This window comes from Poecilia reticulata, chromosome 17 (assembly GCF_904066995.2).
Source record: "Poecilia reticulata chromosome 17, P_reticulata-male-v2, whole genome shotgun sequence".
NCBI lineage: Eukaryota > Metazoa > Chordata > Actinopteri > Cyprinodontiformes > Poeciliidae > Poecilia > Poecilia reticulata.
In genome coordinates this window covers 31,964,479-31,990,011 of record NC_088846.1, presented here as the reverse complement: position 1 = coordinate 31,990,011, position 25,533 = coordinate 31,964,479, and the positions used below count along the sequence as shown (strand labels likewise).

General features: G+C 43.4%; 1 protein-coding gene and 1 long non-coding RNA gene across 2 annotated transcripts in view; one reads left to right on the top strand and one right to left on the bottom strand.

The window, feature by feature from the left end:
• The window catches only part of basp1 (brain abundant, membrane attached signal protein 1), a 41,252-nt gene extending 31,946 nt beyond the window's left edge, over positions 1 to 9,306 (top strand). The window contains 1 exon segment of the mRNA XM_008434783.3: positions 6,240 to 9,306. Coding sequence (XP_008433005.2) covers positions 6,240 to 6,894 — 655 coding nt within the window. The 3' untranslated portion in view covers positions 6,895 to 9,306.
• On the bottom strand, positions 9,236 to 16,585 carry LOC145547909 (uncharacterized). The gene is made up of 2 exons (XR_014084191.1): positions 16,242 to 16,585; positions 9,236 to 10,365 (listed from the first exon to the last, which is right to left on the bottom strand). It is a non-coding gene; the product is annotated as an uncharacterized LOC145547909 (long non-coding RNA).
• Between the last annotated feature and the right edge of the window lie 8,948 nt (positions 16,586 to 25,533).

Below are 25,533 nucleotides of genomic sequence, written 5' to 3'. Positions count from 1 at the left end.
GCCGCGCTGCTGAACACGGCGGAAAGGAAGCAGGACAAAGCAGCGGAGCAGCTTTTCCTCATGTCAGCGAACATTCCGCCAGGAGATGCATCATGCTGGAGTTTAGTAAAGTCTGCAGATTTAAAACGGAGCTCTGCTGCAAACACACTCCACCGAGGATCTAAAAGCAGAGCAGAGAATCACTGACATCTGAAAAGTGTGGTGTGCATTTGTATTTCCCCCCCCCATTACTATGAAGCCGGTAATGAAATTCCAGTGCATCCAGTTCTGTTGATGTTTGTTGGAGAACAAGAAGCTAAAACATGAATTATGATCTCACGTTGTGTTATATGTGTTTTATTTGTAGAATAAAAACAAAACAGATTTTATTTTCACACCAAGGGGAAATTCAGGCGAAACGGCATCAAAGGTTCAGACTAAAAAGTTCTTAAAGTTTAACAATATGCATGAACTGTATGAGTAATTTGCTGCAGAAGACGTTTGTCTGATCCGTCCTCAGCCTCCTCCGTGTCGTCAGACGGAAGCAAAACGTGATTAAATCCAACGAGAGAAGAATTGATGGTTAAATACACAATGACTTTAATAAAGTATTAAACTGCTTTCCATATTTATGGAGGTAAAACAAAACATTCAAATATGATTAAAAACATGGAAACGCTGAGAGAGAAAGTTTCACAGTGATTCTGGACGGTTCAGCTGCCTGTCTTCCATCCTGTCCTCCATCCTGTCCTCCATCAGGATCCATCCTGTCCTCCATCAGGATCCATCCTGTCCTCCATCCTGTCCTCCATCCTGTCCTCCATTCTGTCCTCCATCAGGATCCATCCTGTCCTCCATCAGGATTCATCCTGTCCTCCATCAGGATCCATCCTGTCCTCCATCCTGTCCTCCATCAGGATCCATCCTGTCCTCCATCAGGATCCATTCTGTCCTCCATCCTGTCCTCCATTCTGTCCTCCATCAGGATTCATTCTGTCCTCCATCAGGATTCATTCTGTCCTCCATCAGGATCCATCCTGTCCTCCATCCTGTCCTCCATCAGGATCCATCCTGTCCTCCATCCTGTCCTCCATCCTGTCCATCAGGATCCATCCTGTCCTCCATCCTGTCCTCCATTCTGTCCTCCATCAGGATTCATTCTGTCCTCCATCAGGATTCATCCTGTCCTCCATCCTGTCCATCAGGATCCATCCTGTCCTCCATCCTGTCCTCCATCCTGTCCTCCATTCTGTCCTCCATCAGGATTCATTCTGTCCTCCATCAGGATTCATCCTGTCCTCCATCCTGTCCTCCATTCTGTCCTCCATCCTGTCCTCCATCCTGTCCTCCATCAGGATCCATCCTGTCCTCCATCAGGATTCATCCTGTCCTCCATCAGGATCCATCCTGTCCTCCATCCTGTCCTCCATCAGGATCCATCCTGTCCTCCATCAGGATCCATTCTGTCCTCCATCCTGTCCTCCATTCTGTCCTCCATCAGGATTCATTCTGTCCTCCATCAGGATCCATCCTGTCCTCCATCCTGTCCTCCATCAGGATCCATCCTGTCCTCCATCCTGTCCTCCATCCTGTCCATCAGGATCCATCCTGTCCTCCATCCTGTCCTCCATTCTGTCCTCCATCAGGATTCATTCTGTCCTCCATCAGGATTCATCCTGTCCTCCATCCTGTCCATCAGGATCCATCCTGTCCTCCATCCTGTCCTCCATCCTGTCCTCCATTCTGTCCTCCATCAGGATTCATTCTGTCCTCCATCAGGATTCATCCTGTCCTCCATCCTGTCCTCCATTCTGTCCTCCATCCTGTCCTCCATCCTGTCCTCCATCAGGATCCATCCTGTCCTCCATCCTGTCCTCCATCCTGTCCTCCATTCTGTCCTCCATCAGGATCCATCCTGTCCTCCATCAGGATTCATCCTGTCCTCCATCAGGATCCATCCTGTCCTCCATCCTGTCCTCCATCAGGATCCATCCTGTCCTCCATCAGGATCCATTCTGTCCTCCATCCTGTCCTCCATTCTGTCCTCCATCAGGATTCATTCTGTCCTCCATCAGGATTCATTCTGTCCTCCATCAGGATCCATCCTGTCCTCCATCCTGTCCTCCATCAGGATCCATCCTGTCCTCCATCCTGTCCTCCATCCTGTCCATCAGGATCCATCCTGTCCTCCATCCTGTCCTCCATTCTGTCCTCCATCAGGATTCATTCTGTCCTCCATCAGGATTCATCCTGTCCTCCATCCTGTCCATCAGGATCCATCCTGTCCTCCATCCTGTCCTCCATCCTGTCCTCCATTCTGTCCTCCATCAGGATTCATTCTGTCCTCCATCAGGATTCATCCTGTCCTCCATCCTGTCCTCCATTCTGTCCTCCATCCTGTCCTCCATCCTATCCTCCATCAGGATTCATCCTGTCCTCCATCCTGTCCTCCATCCTGTCCATCAGGATCCATCCTGTCCTCCATCCTGTCCTCCATCCTATCCACCATCAGGATTCATCCTGTCCTCCATCCTGTCCTCCATTCTGTCCTCCATTCTGTCCTCCATCCTGTCCTCCATCAGGATCCATCCTGTCCTCCATCCTGTCCATCAGGATCCATCCTGTCCTCCATCCTATCCTCCATCAGGATTCATCCTGTCCTCCATCCTGTCCTCCATTCTGTCCTCCATCCTGTCCTCCATCCTGTCCTCCATCCTGTCCTCCATCAGGATCCATCCTGTCCTCCATCCTGTCCATCAGGATCCATCCTGTCCTCCATCCTATCCTCCATCACGATTCATCCTGTCCTCCATCCTGTCCTCCCTGTCCTTCATCCTGTCCTCCATCAGGATTCATCCTGTCCTCCATCCTGTCCTCCATCAGGATTCATCCTGTCCTCCATCCTGTCCTCCATCAGGATCCATCCTGTCCTCCGTTCTGTCCTCCATCCAGTCCTCCATCAGGATCCATCCTGTCCTCCGTTCTGTCCTCCATCCAGTCCTCCATCAGGATCCATTCTGTCCTTCATCCTGTCCTCCATCAGGGTTCATCCTGTCCTGGATGGAGGACAGGGTTCCTGATCCAGGATGACAGGAGGACCTGATCCATCAGGATCAGGATGGAGGACAGAATGAATCCTGTCCTCCATCAGTAGGACAGTATTTTGCTTTTCTTCTTTGCTGATGTTTAAAATGACGTCACAGGATCATATTTGCTGTCCTGCAGGTTTCAGCTGGTCTTTTGTTGGACTTGCTGTATTTTGTCCAGGTTGTCTCCGCGCCGCCGGAGCTCTTTACACACTGCAGGGCCGGGAAAACACACGCCTCCGGCTGAGCCGCCATTGTCTGCCGGCTGTTTGGGGCTCATTGTCCAGCGGCGTCAAACGACGTGAAGCGCTCCATTGTGGGCCGGAGAAAGCCGAGGCAGGAGCGGCGTTCCTGGCAGCCGCTGGACGGTCCCAGGAGTTTAGCCTGAATAGTGGACTGATTCAGTCTGTGGCCGGGTGGACATTAGCATTTTGAGCGGATTCACCGCTGGCGCCGGTCCAGTCAGGGAGAGTCTGAGAGCAGCAGCCCGGGAAGACGATTCACTTCACACACATCATCTGTACGGAGGAGGATCAGGGCCATTAAAGTCAGCAGTTATAACAGGAAGAAGAAAAAATTATTAGTTTTTTCTCTCCGAATTCTGAAGAAATTCAGAGATTGTCACAATTTTTTTAAACTTTTTTTCCAGAGGCATAATTTCTCCCCGTACATCTGGAGTCCAAACGGGTCACTTCTAGTTTCCACCACTTAATGAGACGGACGTTTAAAATGAACTGTAAAAAGATTACCGTTGAAGTTCAACCTCCAGTTTAAGCTTCTCGGTTTCTGTTTTCTGCTCTGAATGCAGAAGTTGAGCGTCCAGACGTGAACCTGAAGGAGGTCCAGAGGCTTCGCTTCCACATTTCCCTCCATCAGTTCAAACCGACACGTTTTGAGCCGTTTGCTCTTGTTCTGCCTGATTTGCTGCATGTTGAAGTTTCCTCCCCTGTGAAGCAGGCAGATGGTGAAACCTACCTTCAGCTGATTGAGGAGCCAGAAAGGTGTGTGTGTGCGCGTGTGTGTGTGTGTGTGTGTGTGTGTGCGTGTGTGTGTGTGTGTGTGTGTGTGTGTGTGTGCATGTGAGAGGAGAGGTAGATCTAATCATCATGGAAAAACAGAACAGAGTGAGAATCCTGTTAGTTTTTTTGTCATTTAGTTTGCACAGGAAACTGTGATGTTTCCAAACTGCATACCTGTCCATTGATTTTATTTGAGTGTGTGTGTGTGCGTGTGTGTGTGTGTGTGTGTGTGTGTGTGTGTGTGTGTGTGTGTGTGTGGCTTTCGTCTTGGCATGCATGGAATGTAATGTTCCACAAAGTTCACTGAGTTCATGGTGCCTCTGTGTCTAACGGAGGATAAGCAGACCTGGTTCCTGGTGACCAGAGATGAAACGATCCGCGTCTCTCTGCTGATCTGAGGTCAGGCTTTCTGTCTTCATGCGACGTCGTTTCACACCTCATGTTTTCAGTCGCTGTGGAAAACAGACACGCGTACATGAAGGATCGGGCCGAGATTAGCATGAAGCTACGTTACTACACGATGCAACATGCTGCCTGACGCGTTGCTCTCACATATCCAACGTGTCTGTACGAATACTTGCAGCTTTGTTTTATCTTCTGCTCAAGTAACACTGGGTTGTAAAAAAACCAAGTGGTGAAACGTTTCCACCAGATTCAGCTGGAAGTCCAGAACTTCCTGCAGCAGGTTTTGGTTTTCCAGCTTCGCTTCCATCCGAATGTCATCAGAATTATGAGCCAAGTTTAAAACGTCAGAAAGAAAAAGTTTCCATCTATTGGAGCGAATCAACCGGGCTGATGACGTGATTTTATCAAATGTTGACGCTCCGCGTTGCTGTGACCAACAGGCAGTAGAGGGAGAACACATCTGAGAAACATGGAGGGTTCTCCGCTCTGTGCCTCTGGTAAGGCACAGAGTTCGTTACGTCAGAGATCATTCAGTGAAAGTGTTTCCATCTCCACAGCCTGAAGCGCATCGACTCTGACTAAAGCAAGAAAAAATGGAGGAAGTTATTTTAAATGTTACTGTTTCCATCAACTTTTCCTAATGCAAACCTTCAAACGTTGATGGATTCTCGTTTATTGTGCTCTGTTCTCCAAGCAGGCTGCGCTCAGGAAGCCTTGGAGCTGAACGTTTGTTAGCTTACAGCACTGCTGCTAGTTTTGTAGCACAAAATCCATCCATCCATCCATTTTCTTGCACCCTTGTCCCTCAATGGGGTCAGGAGGTGCTGGTGCCTCTCCAGCTGGCGTTCAGGGCGAGAGGCGGGGTCACCTGGACAGGTCACCAGTCTGTCGCAGGGCAACACAGAGACACACAACCATGCACACACACACTCACCTAGGGGCTATTTAGACAGACCAATTAACCTGACAGTCATGTTTTTTGGACTGTGGGAGGAAACCGGAGTACCTGGAGAAAACCCACCATGCACAGGGAGAACATGGAGACTCCATGCAGAAAGACCGGGGCAGGGAATCGAACCCAGAACCTTCTTGCTGCAAGGCAACAGCTCTACCAACTGCGCCACTGTGCAGCCCGTAGCACAAAATATGGTACAATATTACAAAAAAACAAAAGTAGTGACAAATATATCTTCATACAATAAATAAACCATAGTTCGTCAGTGAACATGCAAACATAATAATGTTATTTATTTATATTAGTGTGATTTGTTTAATACATAAATGTGTGTGTATGCTTCAAGCATTTATGTAAAACTGCAGGACGTAAATATTTGACTTTTAGAGATTTGACCAAATGCAGGAACTTCTGATATTTCAGGTTGTTGTGGCTCCAGGGGCTCTGCAGTAATTTGGTTTTATATTTTATAGAATATTCTAGATTCTATTTACACAAATCAAATTACATCTTGAGCTAAACAATATGCTTACTGAGACATTTAGCAAACAAGAATGGGCCAAACTTTCAATCTGTAGATGCATAAAACTGGTGGACACTTAAAAAAACCCACCATCTGTACCTGCAGAGAAAAATCACCAGTTTCCCTCCACTTTACACCTGCGGATTATTTTGTGTTGGTTCGTCATTTAAATCCCCAAAGCGATAAATGGTTGTAAATTATTTTGTAAAGGCTTAGATAGCAACCATTTACATTAGAATACTAAGTTAACTTTTTTTCTCCTTCTGTTTTAGAGGCCAGAGAGTTAAAATGGGAGGCAAGCTCAGCAAAAAGAAGAAGGGATACAATGTAAACGACGACAAGTCCAAAGACAAAGACGCCAAGGCAGAGGGCGCCTCGGCCGAGGAGAGCGAAGCACCGAAGGACAAGAAGGACGAGGCCCCTGCGGCCGGCGATGCTAAGGAGGTAGCGAACGACACGGCGGCCAAGGAGACGCCGGCGGCGGACGCCGCAGCGCCGAAGGACGAGGAGAAGAACGCTGCTCCCGCCGCCAAGGAGTCGGAAAAACCTGCTGCCAACGCCGAGCCCAAAGCAGAGGCACCGAAAAGCGCCGACGCTGCCAAGGCTGACGACAAACCGGCCGCGGCCAAAGAGGCGGCTCCCGCCGCCAAGGAGCCGGAGACGAAGGCCGCGGCGCCCAGCGCTGCAGCCGAGAGCAAAGGGGAGGCCGACGCCAAAAAGACTGAGGCCCCCGCTGCACCGGCGGCCAAAGCCGAGGCGGCCCCGGCGACCTCGCCTGACCCTAAGCCCACAGAGGCAGCGGCTTCCGCGGCGACCAAAGATGGCGCCGCTGCACCTAGTTCAACACCCGCCGCCGACGCTCCGGCCAAGGAGGCGAACGCCACGGAGGCGCCAAGCAAGGATCAAACCGTAGCAGTTCAAGATTAATGGACGGCTTGTTTTCCACAACGAAGAAGCAAATGACCTAACTCAACGATGACAAAGATTTAAAAAGAAAATGAAATTACTAGCCCGCCCATATTATTATGATAACAATAATAATAATAATTGTAATGATGATAATGATGATTTGTTGAATAAGGACTGGAGACGTTTCCCACCAATGCGTATGATTATTGCTATTATTATTGTTATGTTTTAATCTATTTTTTCTGCTGTAGTATTTGAACTTTGATACGAGTCTGTCGGCCGTGCGCCTTTGCAACGTCACCTTCATCCTTCATCCACTCATATCCTCCAGATTGCCTGCATTCATGCTCTCACCTGCAGCCTGCGCTGCAGAGGAGCGAGAGGTCAAAGGTCATTTCACCAGCTGGATATGCAATACATCTGTCCAGCCTTTGACCCAAACGTCCCGTTTCCCGGGCGGCGGAGCTGAAACCGTTTTGACTGAGAATGCTGAAGCTTTCTGGGGAATTTGAAAAGTTGAAAATCGCTGGCTTTGCAAATAATTGTAGGATTTTTTCACATAAACTTCTACATTTTGTACTGAAACCCTTAGCTATATTGTAAGAAAACTAAGTGGTTTTTTAGCATTTGTAATACTTAAAAAAATTTGCAAAGCCTTGCCAAGAAAACCTTTAAAATGTTCCAGTGAAGCTTCAAGCGATTCTCTGGTCTTTTAATCCAGCAGAAAGTGACATATCCAGCAGACAGGCCAAACAATCTGAGATTGTCTGAACTTCCTTGTCGGGCTGAAACGGTGATGTTTACGGAGCCGGGAAGACGCTTTGGGAAGGACATGTCCAGTTGTGTCTTTCTGAAGACGGCAGACTAAACTGGCACTCAAACATCCTGTGAGGCTTTTCCTCCCGATCCAAGAAAGGAAACGAAATCCTCAGCTGTGAAACTGCAACAGCTCTTCACTGTTGGGTTTCACATTAAATACTTCAGTATTTAGGTTTCCCTCTTTAAACATTCCTCAACAGAAAATGAAACCATTTGATCAAAACGTTGTTTTGAGCGTTGATGTAGTTTCCTTCACCTCGACATTCTGGTGTTTAGAAAAGAAACGACATAAAATGGTGGAAAATTCATCCAGGTTAACTTTGCTTGGGCTTAATATCTTCATATATTTGACACCCAAGATATTCTGCCTCTGAGACTTGATTGTTACCAATTAATCTATAGAATTAAATCAAGTCAAATATTTCACTCTTGAAGAAACGTTTTCTGTTTTCAGCAGAAGTTCTGACTTTTCACTCCATCCTGTAACAAACTCCAAACCCAGAAACAGCTGCATATAAAGCAGCAGCACCAGCAGACATCTGGAATCAGCAAACATGGAAAATCATTCATATTTAAGCTAAACGTCAGCGGGCCAACAACTCAGCCTTGGGGTGCACACATACTAATTATAGGAGTTGATTTCATAACGCACTGCTCACAATTTACAAATTATAAATAAGCCTTCTTTAAACTTAACTTTGAAAACATCATGTCCAGCTATTTCTGAACGAGTGTCGAGATTTAAAGTGCCAAATAAAGTTGAGATCTGAAATCATTGCTCCTCCTACGTCACCTGACCTAAACCTGGATAAAACCTGGAGCCGTTTCCACTGGAGGTACTTCGTTTGGGAAAAGACTCTGATTTGATTAATCCTTTTTGTTAGCATGTTTGTTAGCGTCTGTAGCTCTGGAGGACACTGGAAAAGCAGAAAGTTTAGTGGCAAGCAGGAATCCATGTTGTAACTTTGATTAATGTTGAATTAAAAGGAAAATAAAGATTATGAAGTAGTTATTCTCCTGTCGTTGCAACGTATTGGATTCAGATTCTGCTTGTGACCCGGTTGTCCGCCAGTTTCACCCAGGCTGTAGTAAAACTAATGTCTTTGCATTGTTGGAGAGTAAAATACTGAATACCAGCAACCTAAACTCCGACCGCCGGGCCTTCCTGTTCCCTCCTGTGCATAAATGCAGGTCTCAGTGTCGTCACCTCACCGTCCGTCTCATCCACCGACACACGGCGTCTTCCTTCAGCACTCGTTGAACCGTAGCAGAAACAAACATCCGAGGACGGTTGTGTGTCACTTGATTATGTTTCTTTTCTTCCTCTCTTGACTCGGTAAATTGCATGTCTGTGGTTGGGTGAACCTGTAGTCCTGTCTTTTTGGTCAAGTGGAAAAAAATAAAAATAAAAAAACAAATAAGTATTGATAATTTCTCAGTCTGCATCCATGCACACTGCGATCGATATCTTCATTCCATGTCTCACCGCAGCTATTTCTACATGTTCATTCAAGCAAACAGACAAAAAAAAATATGGAAATTGATGCGTTAAAATTATATGTACTTGTATAAATGGTGCAACAGTAATAAAATGTCAGAAATTGACTTAAAGATCTTGTGCAAGTGAATTTTTTTTCAATAGGGAACCAGAAGAAGAACCTGGGAGTTTGCTGTGTGCAGGTCTGATGGCTGTTAATGTACAATTAATTCATTCTACATGTGCAGACAATAAAGCACTGAGGTCATTTTACACAAAACAAGAAAAGCAGAACAAAGAACGTTTAAATGTTACATACAGTATCAGCCAGCGAAGTTTCTGCCTTCGTTTGGTGACACAGAAGTAAAAGTTGCTTCAATGCTTTACAATTTGAAGTAGGAACAACAAGTAGATGCCAAGTAAAAGTGACCCGAGGGCAGAACCCTGAGGAATCCCACATGTGACCGAAAGCAGTCCCAGCCTGCAAAGTAACATTTTCTTTGGACATAAAGGTGAATTACTTTCTGTTCTTTGGAAAATAAACACTAGAAAGCTCCGGGGTTGAGTCGTTAATGTGTTTGGTCTACAAGCCAATGAGCCTGAAAGTTTAAAACCCGCTCACTGCAGCAGCGACTGCCAACGCAAAAACACTTCACAGATATTAGCTGAATTTTCCAAACGGTTAGAGACTTGAACTAGAAATCCAGCAGAGACTCTCTGGGTTGGATCCAGTCCCTGCAAGCTGCTCCCTCCCCATGTCAGTCACAGCCAGTCGGATCGTTCTTCACCTTCACTTCCTGCCAAACGACGTGTTAACTATCTGGATGCCTGCAGACCAGAGAAGCTTATAAATACAGGTGAAGCGCTGGACTTTCAAAGTTAAAGACCCAGAGAATAAATCTTACATTTTTGTCTGGCATAAATTAAACTCAGAAAAGCAGAGTTTGATGGGACCACTGAGATTTTGCTAACGTTGAAAAAACACAACTTCATAATTGCCATGTTTCCATTAAGTCAGAAACATAATTAAAATCCCACAAGTGGAAGTTTGTTCACACAGTAAGTAACAAAACCCTGCAGCGCCGTCGTCATCCTACCACTTCCTGTCGTCTTCTTCGTCGTTTCTGCCAGTAGCAACGTCCGGCTGTAGATCATGTGATTTGAAGTGTTTCCATTTGATGCAGCCAAAAATCCTAACACAAACACATTTAATCAGAAAACATTAGTATTAAGTGAATTTATGTTTGTAATTTCAGTTTGCGTAACTTTATGATCCATGGAAACCAGCCGGTGTCGGTTTCCTGTTCTGACGCACAAACTGACATCAACCAGAACAGAGAAATGCCAGAGGAACGGATCAAAGATGGCCGACATGTCGGGTCCTAAACCTCATGAATTTCCATTCTGGTTTTTCTTCAGTCCGTTTGATTTTACTCAGCAGTGTGACAGTTTTTAATGGTGATCTGTGGGACTGAACCAGTGTTGTTGGTTGAATTGAGGAGGGATTGCTGCAAAGCCAGATTCCTCAGGGAGAAAATGAAAATGTTTCATCATTGGAACTGATTTTTGTTGTTTGTTGTAGGGCTGAAACGATTCCTCGAGTGATTCGAGTACCTTGATTATTAAAATTCCTCAAGGAAAACTGACCTGCCTTGAAGCTTCGTTAATTTATGTTTTATCATTTAGCGCACCGTGTTTCAGCCGGAACATTATTTGCGTTGCGCGGAGCTCTGACTTCCGCCTCTGAGTTGTTGGCGGAAGCTACGTGTTAGCGGCATAACGTCCAATCTTCAAATTCGGCCCGCGGGGATTTTACTGATTGGTGATAATTCCGGGTTTTCATCGTTTTTGTGGGACCAATAAACATCCTTAAAAGGACCGGCGCGATGCCGGGAGTTCGGCAGCCTTTCTGCTCCGGAGCTGCTGGTTGAACGGCGGGAAGAAGCTGAGGAGGATTTATACAGGTGAGCGGAGAGACTGAACACGGCGGGCGGCTGAGGGTTGATGCTTACAGGGTCAGAGCAGCTTTACGGACGAACCGCACAATAAACTTATATCATCCCGGTCTGAACAAACGGGAGGCGGAACATGGCTGGTAGATGAGTTTCTGAACGGAGGAGCCGTAAATATCCCGTATTGCTCCCCAGGTCTACAAAACAGTAACTGGTAGGGAAGCTCAAAGGTGGAAAAAATAGACTGATGTTGATATCCGATAGTAACACTGGAAGATTTATGGAAGATTTACCAATATTTTATTTCATAATTGTTTTTATCCGATTACTCGATTAATCGTAAGAAAAATCTATAGATTACTCGATTACTAAAATAATCGTTTACAACAGCCCTAGTTTGTTGATCTGGACTGGATTCAGATGTCTGTCAGTCTGACTAAAGCTGCCGGAGTGAATATTTCTTCTCTTTTTAAGAGATTATGGAAAAAAGTAGAACCATTAGAAATACTTTTTTACAGCACCGTATGTTTCTAATCATAATTTATAATTTACTCACTTCCTTTTTATTGTTAATTACAATGAGATGAAATTACAATCATGTGCAGACGGTTCTGTTTATGTGACTGAATGCACTTAGGGAATAAATACAAACCACACTTTTCAGATTTTAATATTTTTAAATATTTAAATTTTTTCACCTCAGTTTTGTGTTGGTTTATCACATAAAATCCTGATTAAATCCATTTTTTGTGGATACAACGAGGCAAAATATGCATAAAAATCAGAGTGAATTATTAACATTTGATGTTTTGCTTCTTTTGAGAGAAAATGCCAGTTTTTGCTTCCTGATGCTGTCGGCTCTGTGCTCCGACTCAGAGTCTGGGTTCGTTCGGTCGACTCGGATCATTCAGATAAGATATTATTAGATCGCCTCTGAACGTTCGCGCCGCCTCGGCTGGGTTATAATTTTACCGGCTATAAAAGAAAGGAAAATATTGATGTGAGCAGAGGAATGAGGAAAAGTCTGAAGCTTGGCCAAACGCTGATGACTGATGGCTTTATCTGCTCAGCCTCCCGGCTGTTAATCATGAACCTCATCTGATTTATTTCAGCCAAACGCCGTTTATCAATCATTAAGCCGTTCTCACATTTTGAACCCGAAGCAGAAAAAGGTCAGATAAGAGAGGAAGCAAACACAGAAACAGGAACTGGGCGAAAACCATCCAGTTCTCCTTCAAATAAGACCGACAGAGTAAACACGGATCAGAACTTTAGATATTTACAGAGGAGCGAAAAAATGTTTGCTTCCTGTTTAATGCTTTTAATGTTTCTCACATTTCAGTGTTGAAAAAATGTGAAAAACAAGTAAAAAAATAAAAAAGGAAATCAGTAGAGGGCAAATATATGGAAGCTCATTTCCACCATGAAGGAAAAACAAAAGCTCAACAGGAAGTCATAATTATGAGCTTTAAAGTCATAATTAAGATTTTATTACGACTGAGATCGGAAGTCATGCTGTTTATCTGAGAACATTATCTCCTCCATTATCTCCAAATCATGACTATATCTCATCATTCAACTTTATCTCATGTGATGCTGAAAGTCGACTTTGTATCTCATAACTGATTATTAAAGTTGACATTATGAATATTTTATCATATGAGTTTGTAAATATCATAATTGACTTTCAACTTTGAATCTCATATTTGCGACTTTTAAACTCAAATTTATGACCTCTGGTTTCAGCTTTTATTTTTCCTTTCCTGGCAGTAACGGGCTTCCATAAGACTCTTTTTCACACCTGTTTATGTTTCCGTGTCTCAACATGTGGAGCTTGTAGAGGTCCGTTAGTCCAGCTGGCAGAACCAAACACTGGAAGATGAAGTTTGGCTCCAGTTTTATTTATTAAAACCAGAAAAAAGATCCAGGACGGGTTCTGGTTCCAGCCGGCAGGGAAAAACATCCACACACACACACACACACACACACACACACACACACACGTCTGCCTGATAACTGTCAGAATAAAGCTGGCTTACAGTGCAGCACAATGGAGAAGAGAAAGCTTTTGTCTCTGCTGAGTGTTGTTACAAATTTCACTCCGTCAGTCGATGTGAGTCTGAACATTTCAGATAAAAGAGGCAGACAAGCTGTAATTACACAGGACTCATTTCTGTCACATCCACTGGAAAGAGACACACAATGCCAAAGTGATTATCTGAATTTAACTCTCTGCAGTGATTAAAAAACCCGATCACACACCAGGATGTGCTTTTGATACGATTTGAAGCATGAAAGCACAGAAACATGGCCGCTTATCAGCAGCAGGCAGAGGGTCAGGAGACGGAGTCAAGCATCTCTCATTTCTGGATCTTTGTCTCCAGACACTGAGCGCCGTCAGAGACGTTCCAGGACAGAGCATCACTCTGCAGAGACCAGAGGACGCCTCCTACCAGCATCTCCCACTTCTGCTGCTGCACTCGGTTTTTAACACGACTGTTAGATTTTTGTTTCATACATTGGCAATCAAATGTTTACAGACACTGAATAAAAAGATACAAAAGACGTTTTTCTCATCATTTGAAGTTAAATCAGAATAAACATTTCCTGTTTTAGTTTAGTTAGAATTATCAAAATTATTTATAGTTCTTAAAATCCAGGAAACTTGGTGAACATTTTTTTTAATAACTTGAAAAGTACCAGAGTTAACCGTCATTAAAACGGCTTGACTGGATCAAACCTTTTGGTTTTCCTGACATAAACTTCTGACACATCTGAGTTTATTTTTATTAAATATTTCAGCAGATGAACAAACGTTTGGGTTTCCTTTAAGAGTTTCCAGTATTTTAATCAACAAATTCTACATAAAAGCAGATCAACAGGATCAGGTTCACCTTCAGAGAGTTTAAATTAAAAATAATAAATCTGTTCATGCCGTCATAACATTCATTTAAAATCTCTGGCCGACAGAATGACGTGAATCATAAAGTGGCGCAACTGAATTATAATAAATCAATTGCACAGATATAATTTAGAAAGAGTAGAAATTATGATGTGGAGTAAAAATTAAATGTGTAAATATGTTTAATATTGGAAAAATGTGGATGAGACAAAATTCATCTTCTTCCTTTTGGATATAAAATATGTTTTTTTTTTTTGTTTATTTCTTAATTATTTAATTTTTTCCCCGGCATTTTATTGTTTGAAATGAGATTTGTTTTCATGTTGGATCTTCTCCATGTTCACACTGCCAGTAAACGCGACCTGCATGTGTTCTGACGGGCAAACGACCTGAAGTGTCCCGCATGCGCAGTAGAGGGCGCCATAGCGTCAGCGTTCTGCCAGCCGCCATAAGAGAAGAAGAAGAAGAAGGACTCAGTGTTTGCGGAAGTAAACATGGAGGCTAACGGTGGAGCTTAGCTTATATATTTGAAGTTGTTATCAACCGGAGCAGCAAATTAACAACTTAATCCTCATATAGTCCGTCATGGTTGTTGTTTTTCTTCCTTCTTGCTCGTATCAGGAGCAGAATAGTGAGATTTGTTTAGAATCAGTGACGTTCAGTTCGGATGAATGCGGCCTGGTCGTTATGGTCGCATTTGAATCGGATACGTATCGGATATGGATCACATTCTAAAAGAATCCGACCTGAGCTGTTCACACTGCCATGAAAAGATCAGATACAGGTCACATTACGTCAAAATAATCTGAATTGAGTCACTTCAGGCTGCAGTGTGAACGCAGCCCATGTTACACTGAACGATCAGCTGAAGGCAGTCGCCATGGAAACGAACAATTAATTCTGAAGAACACAGGAGATCCAAGATGGCCGACCATCAGTTGCGCACAGCTGCACTTAAAAACCAGCAATAAAACGGGATTTATTTAGATGAGTTACATGAAATAATGTAGTGCAAAGACATGAACAAATGTTCAACAAATAAATATCTGGTAAATAAATCCAATTTACTTATAAAATTATAAAAACTGAGTTTTATGTGTTAAAACAGTCGTTTCTTCTCATTCTTTCCCTGTGAAGCGTCTTTCTCTCCAGAAAATGATCTGAATGTCGTCTTCATGCCAACGATTTTATGAGCTAAATATTAGCATCATGCGTTATTTTATGACAGTGTGAAAAATGATTTTTACAGTGAACTTCCTGCAGCTCATCGTTGGCCACAGGCCGCTGGGAGCGCAGAAAACAAACCGACTTACAGAAATGAACATTCACAGGGTTTTTATTTCCAGCCTCTTCGTGGAGCGAGTGTGAAATATTCATCCCTTCCCATGATCCCCCCTCGCTCCCTCTGTTCTTGCGTAATCTTACATAATGTTGTGAATATTTAAAGCAGGTTCAGCTGAAGGAACGAAGACAATAGCTGGAAACACTCAGGCGGGAAAAAACAGACGTAAAAACACGAGGAGGGAGACGGAGGAGTCAGAAACATCTGAATATGAAACATAAACCTGATTTAAACCCAGAAAGCTGCAAACATTGTGATGATTGACGCGGACGTTAAAGTTTGACATTTAAAATGATCCAAATGTCAGAAATTCAAACGTTTCCTGGTTGAAGAAAAAGTTTTACCAATAAAATGCAAAACTAGAATTATGAATAATAAACTATAATAAAGAGGAGTTTGTAGAATGAGATCCTGGATGTGATTAGATTCACTGGAATAAAATATTTACATTAATGTCTCAGTATTGACCTGTTTTATTTAACGTCTGACAATGTTCACCGCTTTTCCTTTATGTCATTAATAATGGGAACAGAAATAGTAATTTAATATTAATTGAATCCAATTATAGCAAACATAAATTCTCCTCCTGCGTGTTTTTAACTGAATCCCTGATTTCATTAATAAATACAGCAATAATTACTGCCATGAAGAAGAAACTGATTTCATACGTTCACACACAATGAAACCAGATTTAATGAAAATATTTTAGCTTTTAACTCTTTCACAAACATTTACAGATGAGCCGAAAAGCGACAAAATAGAAGGAAGATTAAAAATATAGAATTAAAGATTAGATTATTTCAGCCAACAACGGCCCAGTCAAAGCAGCGCCAGTGTGTGTGTGTGTGTGTGTATAAAAATAACTGCAGATACCTGCTTTGATGTCCGGTTCTTCAGAACCCCATTGAGAAATCAGCTGGACCTCGAACCTCAGCGCAGCGCCTGATTGGTCAGGAGTTCTGCTCCTCCAACGCCATTGGCTGCTGAGGCCGCTCTGATGTCGGCGTTCGCCTAGCAACAGGCGCCAGAGCATCTACTGCAGAGCGCCCATTTCACACACACACACACACACACACACACACACACACACACACACACACACACACACACACACACACACACACACACACACACACACACACACACACACACACACACACACACACACACACACACACACTCTGAGGTGGGTTTATGTGGGAGAGCAGCTGATATGAAGACAGGAACCACACACACACACACACACACACACACACGGTGATTACAGCTCGCTGCGGCTCGTTTAATTCGTCCATAATGAGCAGCTGGCCGGTTTAAAGCTCTTCACTGATCACTGACTTCGGCTCTGAAGCTCTAAATCTGCGTTTAAAAGCAAACATATGCCGACTTCACGGCTTCCACAAACACAGAGCCGGATAATCTTTTTCTGCTTTATTGTTTCCGATTCCTCCTCAGATGCAGTTAAAAATAGAAACGATGCGCCTCAACAGACAGCAGTCAGTTTTTACAGTGCATTTGAAACAGCGACATGTTGATCCAGGAGCTTTAAATTACACAATAAAATTCAGAATTAAAACTAAACTGTTCAATTTGAAACGTTAAAATTCACAGAAACACAATTCAGCTGTTTTTCTGGGAGTTTGACATTTTCTAAACATTAATGAATTTTATCTGACAAAACAAATAATGTCTTATTTTTAATACATTTTCCTTCATATCACCGTTCTGTACGGTTTTCAACAGCAGCAATCTGAAAAGTGTGGTGTGTATTTGTATTCAGCCCTTGATTCAAACCTCACCTACAGAGCAGGAAGATGTCTGACTCCACCATCCTGACCTTTCACCCCTCTGCAGCTTGTCCCTCCTCAGGGCGCCATGTCTGCCGTGTCAACCCTCATCTGGACACTCACTGCATCGTTTCCTCATCCTGCTACTTGGACTATGCCGCTCTCCATCTCGGCTCATTTCTGTTCTTTTATTGCAAACTGTTCAAATCAAACAGGAGATTTAACTTTAAAGAGGTAAAATTCCCCATCAGCCGCGGATAAAAAACGGTTTTATATCTGATGCAGAACCTCAGAGTCGATCTGTTCCTGGAATGATCCGAGTTCTTCCTTCTTCACAACTTTCTGACTTGTGTTTGAAACATTCGCAGTGAAACTTCAGAGTTCTGTTGGGTTTTCATGTGACAGACCTGCAGGAAGTCATGTCCAGTTGGGAAATAAAGAAAGTTACACGTTTTTAAAATGTGTCAGAAATAATCTATTTGTGAATTAGCTCAAATTAATCAGATTGGATACATTTAAGTGTGACTTTGACTAGGCCACTCAACTCAAAAGGCGAGGTGAACCTCTGCTTCAGACTAAACTCTGTTTGTTTCTTCCAGATGTTATCCATTTAGCTCCATTTGATCGGCTTCCCCACAGCATCATGCTGCCACCAGCTTCACACTCAGAATTTAAAGAAATTAATATAGAAAAAAAAGAGAAAATTTTGGAGTCAAAAATTTGCAAGAAAAAAACTCCAAAATATTGAGATTAATGTCTGAAAATGTCTAGAAAAAATCATGGACATTTCTGATTTTCCATTTTTGATTTTTGAAACTCAGAAATCTCAAAAATGTTTCCTAGAAAATTTCTAGGATTTATCTAAAAACGTGCAGCTTTTTCCTGCAACGCCCCTGAGACGGTTTCTCTTCGTTCAGGTGGAAACTGAGCGCAGCTCCTGCTGGTTTCTGTTCTTCGTTTGGTTGTGTTTTCAGGCTGTTTGCTCCATTTTTAGCTGCATCTTCTGGGAAATCTGGACTTAATAACTGCAGTAATTTCTCCGATGCTCTTCTTTGCTCTCATTGTGCTAAAATGAGTCAGAAGCAACTTCAGGCTGTCGGTTCCAGTCGTCTGACCGCTGCCACAGCGCCGGATGCTGTGGGAACGGCTGAGGCTCGACCTTTGACCCCTCAGAGTCCAATAAATCACGGTTACTTTCAGTGAGTCTCCTTGCAGGAAGCACACAGATCACAGCACCTTCTCACTCGGCTTCATTATTTTTTCATGAGTGTAGTGGTTGCTAAGAAACTACAGCGGCGTTTCTGAGTCTGAGGCACGCCGACGGGAACGATGGCGGAGGAGGAGAAGAAGAAGAAGAAGAAGAAGAAGAAGAAGAAGACGTGTTTGATCTTTTTTTGCTCAGCTTTCAGGAGCTGAAAACTCGAAGCACGAAGGTGAAGAGAGTTTTATTAGTGAACAAAGCTGGATCAAAGTTAAGCTAATAATAGCAGCTGCTTGTGTCGTCATGGCGCTGACAGCTGAGTGCGCGCGCGCACACACACACACACACACACACACACACACACACACACACACACACACACACACACACACACACACACACACACACACACACACACACACAGACTTAAACCAGTTCATCCTGCAAAATCATTTAAATCTGTGGGGAATAAAACAACTTCTCAGCTTAGAAACCAGAGTCTGAAGGTAAACATGATTCTTATGAATTATCTGATTTGCTGTTTGTAGAGACAAAAGACAGAAAATGAAAAACATTGAATGCTGATTATTTCTGGCACTAACTGCATATTTAAAGTAAAGATCCAGCTCTGAGAAGTCAGGAAACCTTTGCCGTCTCCCCTCAGTTACCACTTTTCGCTGAAATCTGATTATTTTACGTTGGTCGTTCTGCTAATTAAATGTAATCGGGTTTTTGTGTGAACGGTTTCCCACAGCGACCTGCACATGCAGAAGAAGAACGTAAACGTCACCCAGCTGCGTGTTAAGATGGCCGCCGCCGTCTGTGGAGGGATTTATGTTTTTCGTTTACGTCTCACATCGGTGACATAAAAGATAAAATGATCGTTTGGACACTTTAAAAACGATCAGATATGATTTGGTTCCACAAACAGAAGAAACACATGACAGATGTTTTGGAGGTAAAAAGTTCAGCCTGCAGGATGAACGTGACTCTGCATCAGAGGAAATCCGTCCACAGATCATTTCTCTGCATTTACTAAACCTGATGCAGGTTTTTAACCATCTGTCAGGTTTGGCTCTTTATTCGTCTTTTGTTTCCACAGACTTTCAATAATCAATTCATTTGTATATTTTCTACAGCCAATCAGGCAGATCCATGAAACACCTTAATGGATGCAGCTGTACATGTACAGTTATTATTTAAAGGAACCAGTGACCCACATGGAACAAACTGGTTCCAACCAGTCAACCAGCTCCAGGTCTGGTGAATCGTTCAATAATAAAACTAATCAATAAATACTTTGAGCTCTAATGAGAGTCTCAGAGGCTGAAATGGTTTAACTCATTAACAGGAGCTCATTTTATTCTTTGCATTAACTAATAAATATTATAAATCTACTAGTGGGACTCAAACGTGTTTTTGTTATTTATTGGTTTTTAATACTGTTGGTTCTCATCAAACAGAAACATGTGAATTATTTTTATCATAAAATCCTTTTTTTTACTCACCGACTCTCCCAGGCTGAGTTTCGATGGTGAAACCCTCGTCCCTCGCCGCGGTGCTGAAGAGGTTTAAGGCTCATGCAGCAAAACTATGTCCAGCTTCCAGCTGGACCTGCGGGACGAGAGGCTGTCAGAGAACCTGAAGACGGATTTATTTTGGTGTAAAATTAGTGAGGATGCTGCTGTTTGTCTCCCTGCAAGTTGGAGGAGAAAAACTTCCCATCAAAGAAACGACGGAGCAAAGAAAGTAAAAATAGTGTTACACTGAGACGTGTGGTGTGGAAGGAAAACTCAGCAAAGTAGGCTGTACCATGAACAAAGGTGATTTATTAGGCCTCCTTCAGCACAGCAAAATTCACCCACAACACAAAATGGCATCTTTTCCAGCCATGTCTTAGCTTCAGTCTCTCTGTCTCTCAACGTCTCACAGACGTCAGCCAGCGGTCTCTCTGTGTGTTTTTTGTCTCCCGCTCAACAACAACCAGTCTTCTTATATACGGTTGTCCCCGCCTTCTCAATTAACTGCTCAGCCAATCAAACTCCAGCAAACATGGATCTTTCTATAAAAGAGCTGGGTTTGAGGCGGGCCTCCTTCTTAGGAAGTTCCAAGATGGCTGCTACAGGGACACACCCAAAAGGTAACAAACAAACGGATTACATACACACTTTCCATCTTATTGCTTCTTAACAAATAGTCAAAAGAGAAGAAGAGCTGCAGCTGCTGCTGCTGCTGCAGCTCAGAGAACAGGTCAGACTCTGTTCTGACCTGCTGCTGCTGCTGCAGCTGCTGCTGCAGCTGCTGCAGCTCAGAGAACAGGTCAGACTCTGTTCTGACCTGCTGCTGCTGCTGCAGCTCAGAACAGAGAACAGGTCAGACTCTGTTCTGACCTGCAGCAGCTGCTGCAGCTGCTGCTGCTGCTAGGTCAGAGAACAGGTCAGACTCTCCAGAGGTGATGTTCTGCTCACACTAACTGATTAAACTGAAGCCTTCAGGTCCAGAAACATTCAGAGGAGCAGCAGCCTGGAGCCAAACTGAACATCTTAATCCATTCAGAAAACCAGGTTTTAATCTGAATCACCTTAAAATGTCAGTTAATCTGGATGTTGGACTGAAACCTGGACCGTCCGTCCGCAACGTCCAGATTTCTGAGGCTCTTTCTGTTAGAATGAGTTTTGCTGTAAAACATAAATTTACCTCAAACAAGTACAAACTTTGAACTTGAGCGAGTTTCAACCAAAACGACAAAAAACAAACTTTACTTCCAACTGGTGATGCGTTTCAGGAAACAGATAACGACTAATAACGAGTTCCAGACTTATTTCTAAAATGTAACGTGGCTTTTCAGAACATGCTAACATGCTAACTGTCTTCAGTGTTGAGGTTCTGATCAGGTTTTGGTTTCATTGTTGCTGCTTCTGTCTTACCATTTATTTGATTTTTGTCTTGCCATATTCGGCTGCTTATTATTTGATTTTTGTCTTGCCATATTCGGCTGCTTATTATTTGATTTTTGTCTTGCCATACCTGGTCGACCCTCGTATCCATCCAGCATCACATCCTGCCTCCGTCTTGTTGGTATTTATTTCACTGATTTTGTGAAATGTCATATAATCGGAACCGGGCGCTGATCAAACTGTGACTTTCTCAGCCTGGTTTCCAGCTCATTTGTATGCGATGTGCCAGAACATGGAAACACCTGCAGACAGGTGAAGCCTGACGTCACTGCAGGACTTCCTGCTGAGCCTCATATCCTGAATAATCCGTTTTGGCATCTAATGCTAAATATTGATGTGAACTCCAGATGTGAACTTGTTTTCTGGACTTTATCCTTTTTCTCATTTTGTCAGCAAAACATGAAGTCATTTAATTCAGAACTTTATGCTAAATTGAGTTTAACCGTGAATGAGTCCGTTCAGAACCTGCCCACTCAGCCACTCTGGGCTCTTTAAATACATTTATTTTAACAGAAAATGTCCGTTAATAAGTCAGTGAATCGTTTTGCAGCCTGAACTGTCGGATCTTAATCTGAAAGCAGCTCATCATCGACTCGTTTGGCTGCAGTGAAGCTGCTCTTGAACGTTTTGAGTCTCTTTAACAGCCCGGCTCTGCCCGGTTCTGTCGCCGTCCGGACCTCCGGTGCCGCCGCCTCATTGTTCGCGGCTCCAGAGACTCTTCACTTCGGGTTGCTTTTCTCTCCTTCCTCTGCGGCTTGTCTCGTTTCTTTTGTCCTCGCTGACCCATTTGAAGACTTTCAGGTACATCCGCGGCCCAGCGAGACGCCATGATGGGGCTCCGGGGCTTGTTGCCTAGCAACAGCGTGTGTGGCAGCGCTGGCTTTATGTAACGGAGAGCTTGATGGCTGAATGTAGGGCGCTCAGCCTTCAGGGGGGAGTTAAGGGATGCTAGTGTCTGTGTCCACGACACACACACACACACACACACTGAAACAACACACACACACACACACACTGAACCAACACACACACACACACACACTGAAACACACACACCACCTTCTGTGTCCCTGAACAACTAGAAACAAAACTCAACACAAAAATATGTACAAAAAACCAAAACCATGTGTAAAAATGCCATTAAAGAATTAAATTCAACAACCATTCACTATAATTCTGATAAAAACAAAAAGAAAACCACTTTATGTCCCAGAGTCACTGCAGCCTGAGTCAGAACCAGAACCAGAACCAGAACCAGAGGGAGGCTAACGATGCTACACAGATACAGACGGACAGAGAAGCTTTCAGATTTTAACTTTTATAATCCTTCGTTTCTTCAGGTCACCAGGCTCTAAAACAAACTTCATCATCTCGGCGACGTGTTCTTAATCTGAAGGCTTCAACGCTAATTAGCTAAGAGCTAATTAGCGCTGCTAATTTAGCATGTTAGCTAGCTTTGAAAACATTTAGCACACTTCTAAATTAATTTTATTTAAAATCTGGACTAAAGTTTGACATCTGTGTCGAAGTTTTGGTTCTTGATTGTTGAGGATTCTTAGATGTTTATATTCATGCTCTTATTTTGAAGAGGGTAATGACAGAGTTAGCAAAACTGAAACTGAAAGAATCCCTTCCTGAAGAGAGACCGTACCTGTTAGCTGTGCAGTAACAGAACTGGTCCTGATGATGGCGCTACGCTGTAACAAATGTTGTGTTATTGATATTTGGTGGGAATAAACGAGGCTGAATTTACCGCTTTAGCTTTAGCTTCCGCTAAATGCCATGCTGGTGAAGAACTAATGTTTATGATTAGCGCTTTAGGGTTAGCACTGCTACCTTTTTAGTTAGCCCCCGCTGTGAGCAGCCATTGGTTAATCCAAATAAATAACTACACACCCAAATTCAACATTGAAATTAATGGACATCCAATCAGAACCAGTTACACAGATTATTACAGTGAGATTTCTTTACATGGTTACCTGATATGAACCCAGAGCCACGACAGCTAACGGTTAATTATCTGAACAGTAACATAAATAAAACACTTTAAGGACCAATTTAGACAATTTATCTGTAAAGCAAAGCTGATCTTAGTTTCTCTTTAAATATTATAACAGCTGTAATCTGAAAAAAATGAGAAACAACTAAAACACCACAGCTGTGGGTCACTGCAGGAATAAACCAGAATATTTCTGTGATCTCATGTCCGTTTCTGGAGGGTCCATTTGCTGCGTGAGCATCAGGATGTCATAACACGCTCCCCTCACGGCGCTCCCAAATGAAAGGTTTGACCCCAGAGGTCAAGAGGAGGACGGAGGGAGGAAGCTGTGTTTGCAAACAGAACGCGCTTGGTCAGGCGTCACGTCGGGTTTACTCCACGTCCAATCAGCTGAGCAGGTTCCACACGACCAGGACCAGGTTAGATTCAAATTAATTAGACAGGAGGAGAACATTTCTGCCAAAAACTCAACATTTCTGCAAAAAAAACTTGGAATTTTCTGAGATTGAATTGTTAAAAATTTGTGAAAAAGAAAAAAAAACATCTGAAATTTTGAGATTAATCTGAGAAACAATGACATTTATAAGCTCTAAAAATCTAAAATTTGTGAGAAAGAAACTCAGAACTTTGGAGGTAAATCTAGAAATTTTCTAGAAAAATCTTGGAAGAAATCTTGAAAAGAAATTGATAGAAAAAAAAAAAGTTACATTTTGAGATTAATCTCAGAGAAACAGGGAAATTTTTGGATTTGAATGAAATATTCTGAAATTTTGAAAAACCTTGGAAATGTTTTGGGTTTCTAAAAAACTTCAATAATTCAAAATACTCAAAATGTTTGGTGGAAATATTCTGCTGTTTCTGTGGCTCTGATACGTTTACATCTGTGTCTGACTTTATGCTGCTTCTCTCAGTGTGCAGGTGTGTGTTTCTGTGTGTGTGTGTGTGTGTGTGTGTGTGTGTGCGTGTGCGTGTGTGCGTGTGTGTGTGTGTCTCAGTGTGTCCTCGCCCTGCCGGCCCAGATGGCGGTCGACCCGTTGTGGTCGACTCAGCGGCATCACCGGCGGGAAGGAGACGGTTGCCATGGTGACGTCTACTTCACATTTGGTTGGTCAGGTTGGAGTCCAACCAGCTGATGCAGAGCAGCGGCTCTGATCTGATTGCTTTGGGTTTCTCTGATCGTTTCCCAGCATGCCCGGCTCTGGACGGGTCCAGTCAACAGGACGCGGCCCGGAGAGCGGCTGCTGCAGCGGCTGCTGCTGCTGTGGCTGCAGCTGCTGCTGTGGCTGCAGCTGCAGCTGCTGCTGCGGCTGCAGTGACTCGGTTTCTCCTTGGCTGTGATCCGGGCAGCAGAAGACAACATGAGCTCAGCTGTGGCGCCGGCGGCGGCCGGAGGTTTGTGCGTTTCGGAGCCGACCCGCAGCATCAGAAACAAACGGAGACGGCCGGCGGCGGCCGACAGACGTGACGAGAGGAGCTGAGTTAACTACGTAAAGTTCGTTTAAAAGCATCGCTGACCTTTTCCTGGAACGAGGCGGCAGCAGCTCAGCGGGTGAGGGGACGTCCTCCAGCAGAGGACAGAGACAACCTGTCCTTCGTCCACCACAGGACCTTCATGTAACGTGTGTTTAAATACCAGACAGACATAAACACTCAATTAAAAAATAAAAATGTTCCTGCTAAAGATCAGAACAATGGGAGACGTTTCATTTATTGAAATGCCAAAGTTTCAATACTATTGATTAGTAATATTCCTGAGGTTTCAGACATAAAACATCTGGGAGTAATTTTTGATGAAATCTCCAGAAAAACAAACCAAACAGCTTCTTAAGATCTTCTTCTCGCTCGTGTCGAAACAAAACGACCTTCAGCTGAAACACGACCGGAACCTCGTCTTGAAATCTCTGCACCCCATTAAATCTTCATTTTGACATTCAGAAACAAATCCTGCCAACCTGCTGGAGTAAAACCCAATCTGCTCGTGATCGTTGGATTCTAATGATTTTAAAAAGCAACTTAAATTATTCTTTTGTAAACAAACATTTAGTCTCAGTATCTGCGTTTCCATTGGCCAAATGCACAAACTGGAATTATGAAAATTCTTGACAAAAAGTTTTGGAGATCGGATAAGTTGGATGGGGCTGCACAGTGGCGCAGTTGGCAGAGCTGTTGCCTTGCAGCAAGAAGGTTCTGGGTTCAATTCCCGGTCTTTCTGCATGGAGTC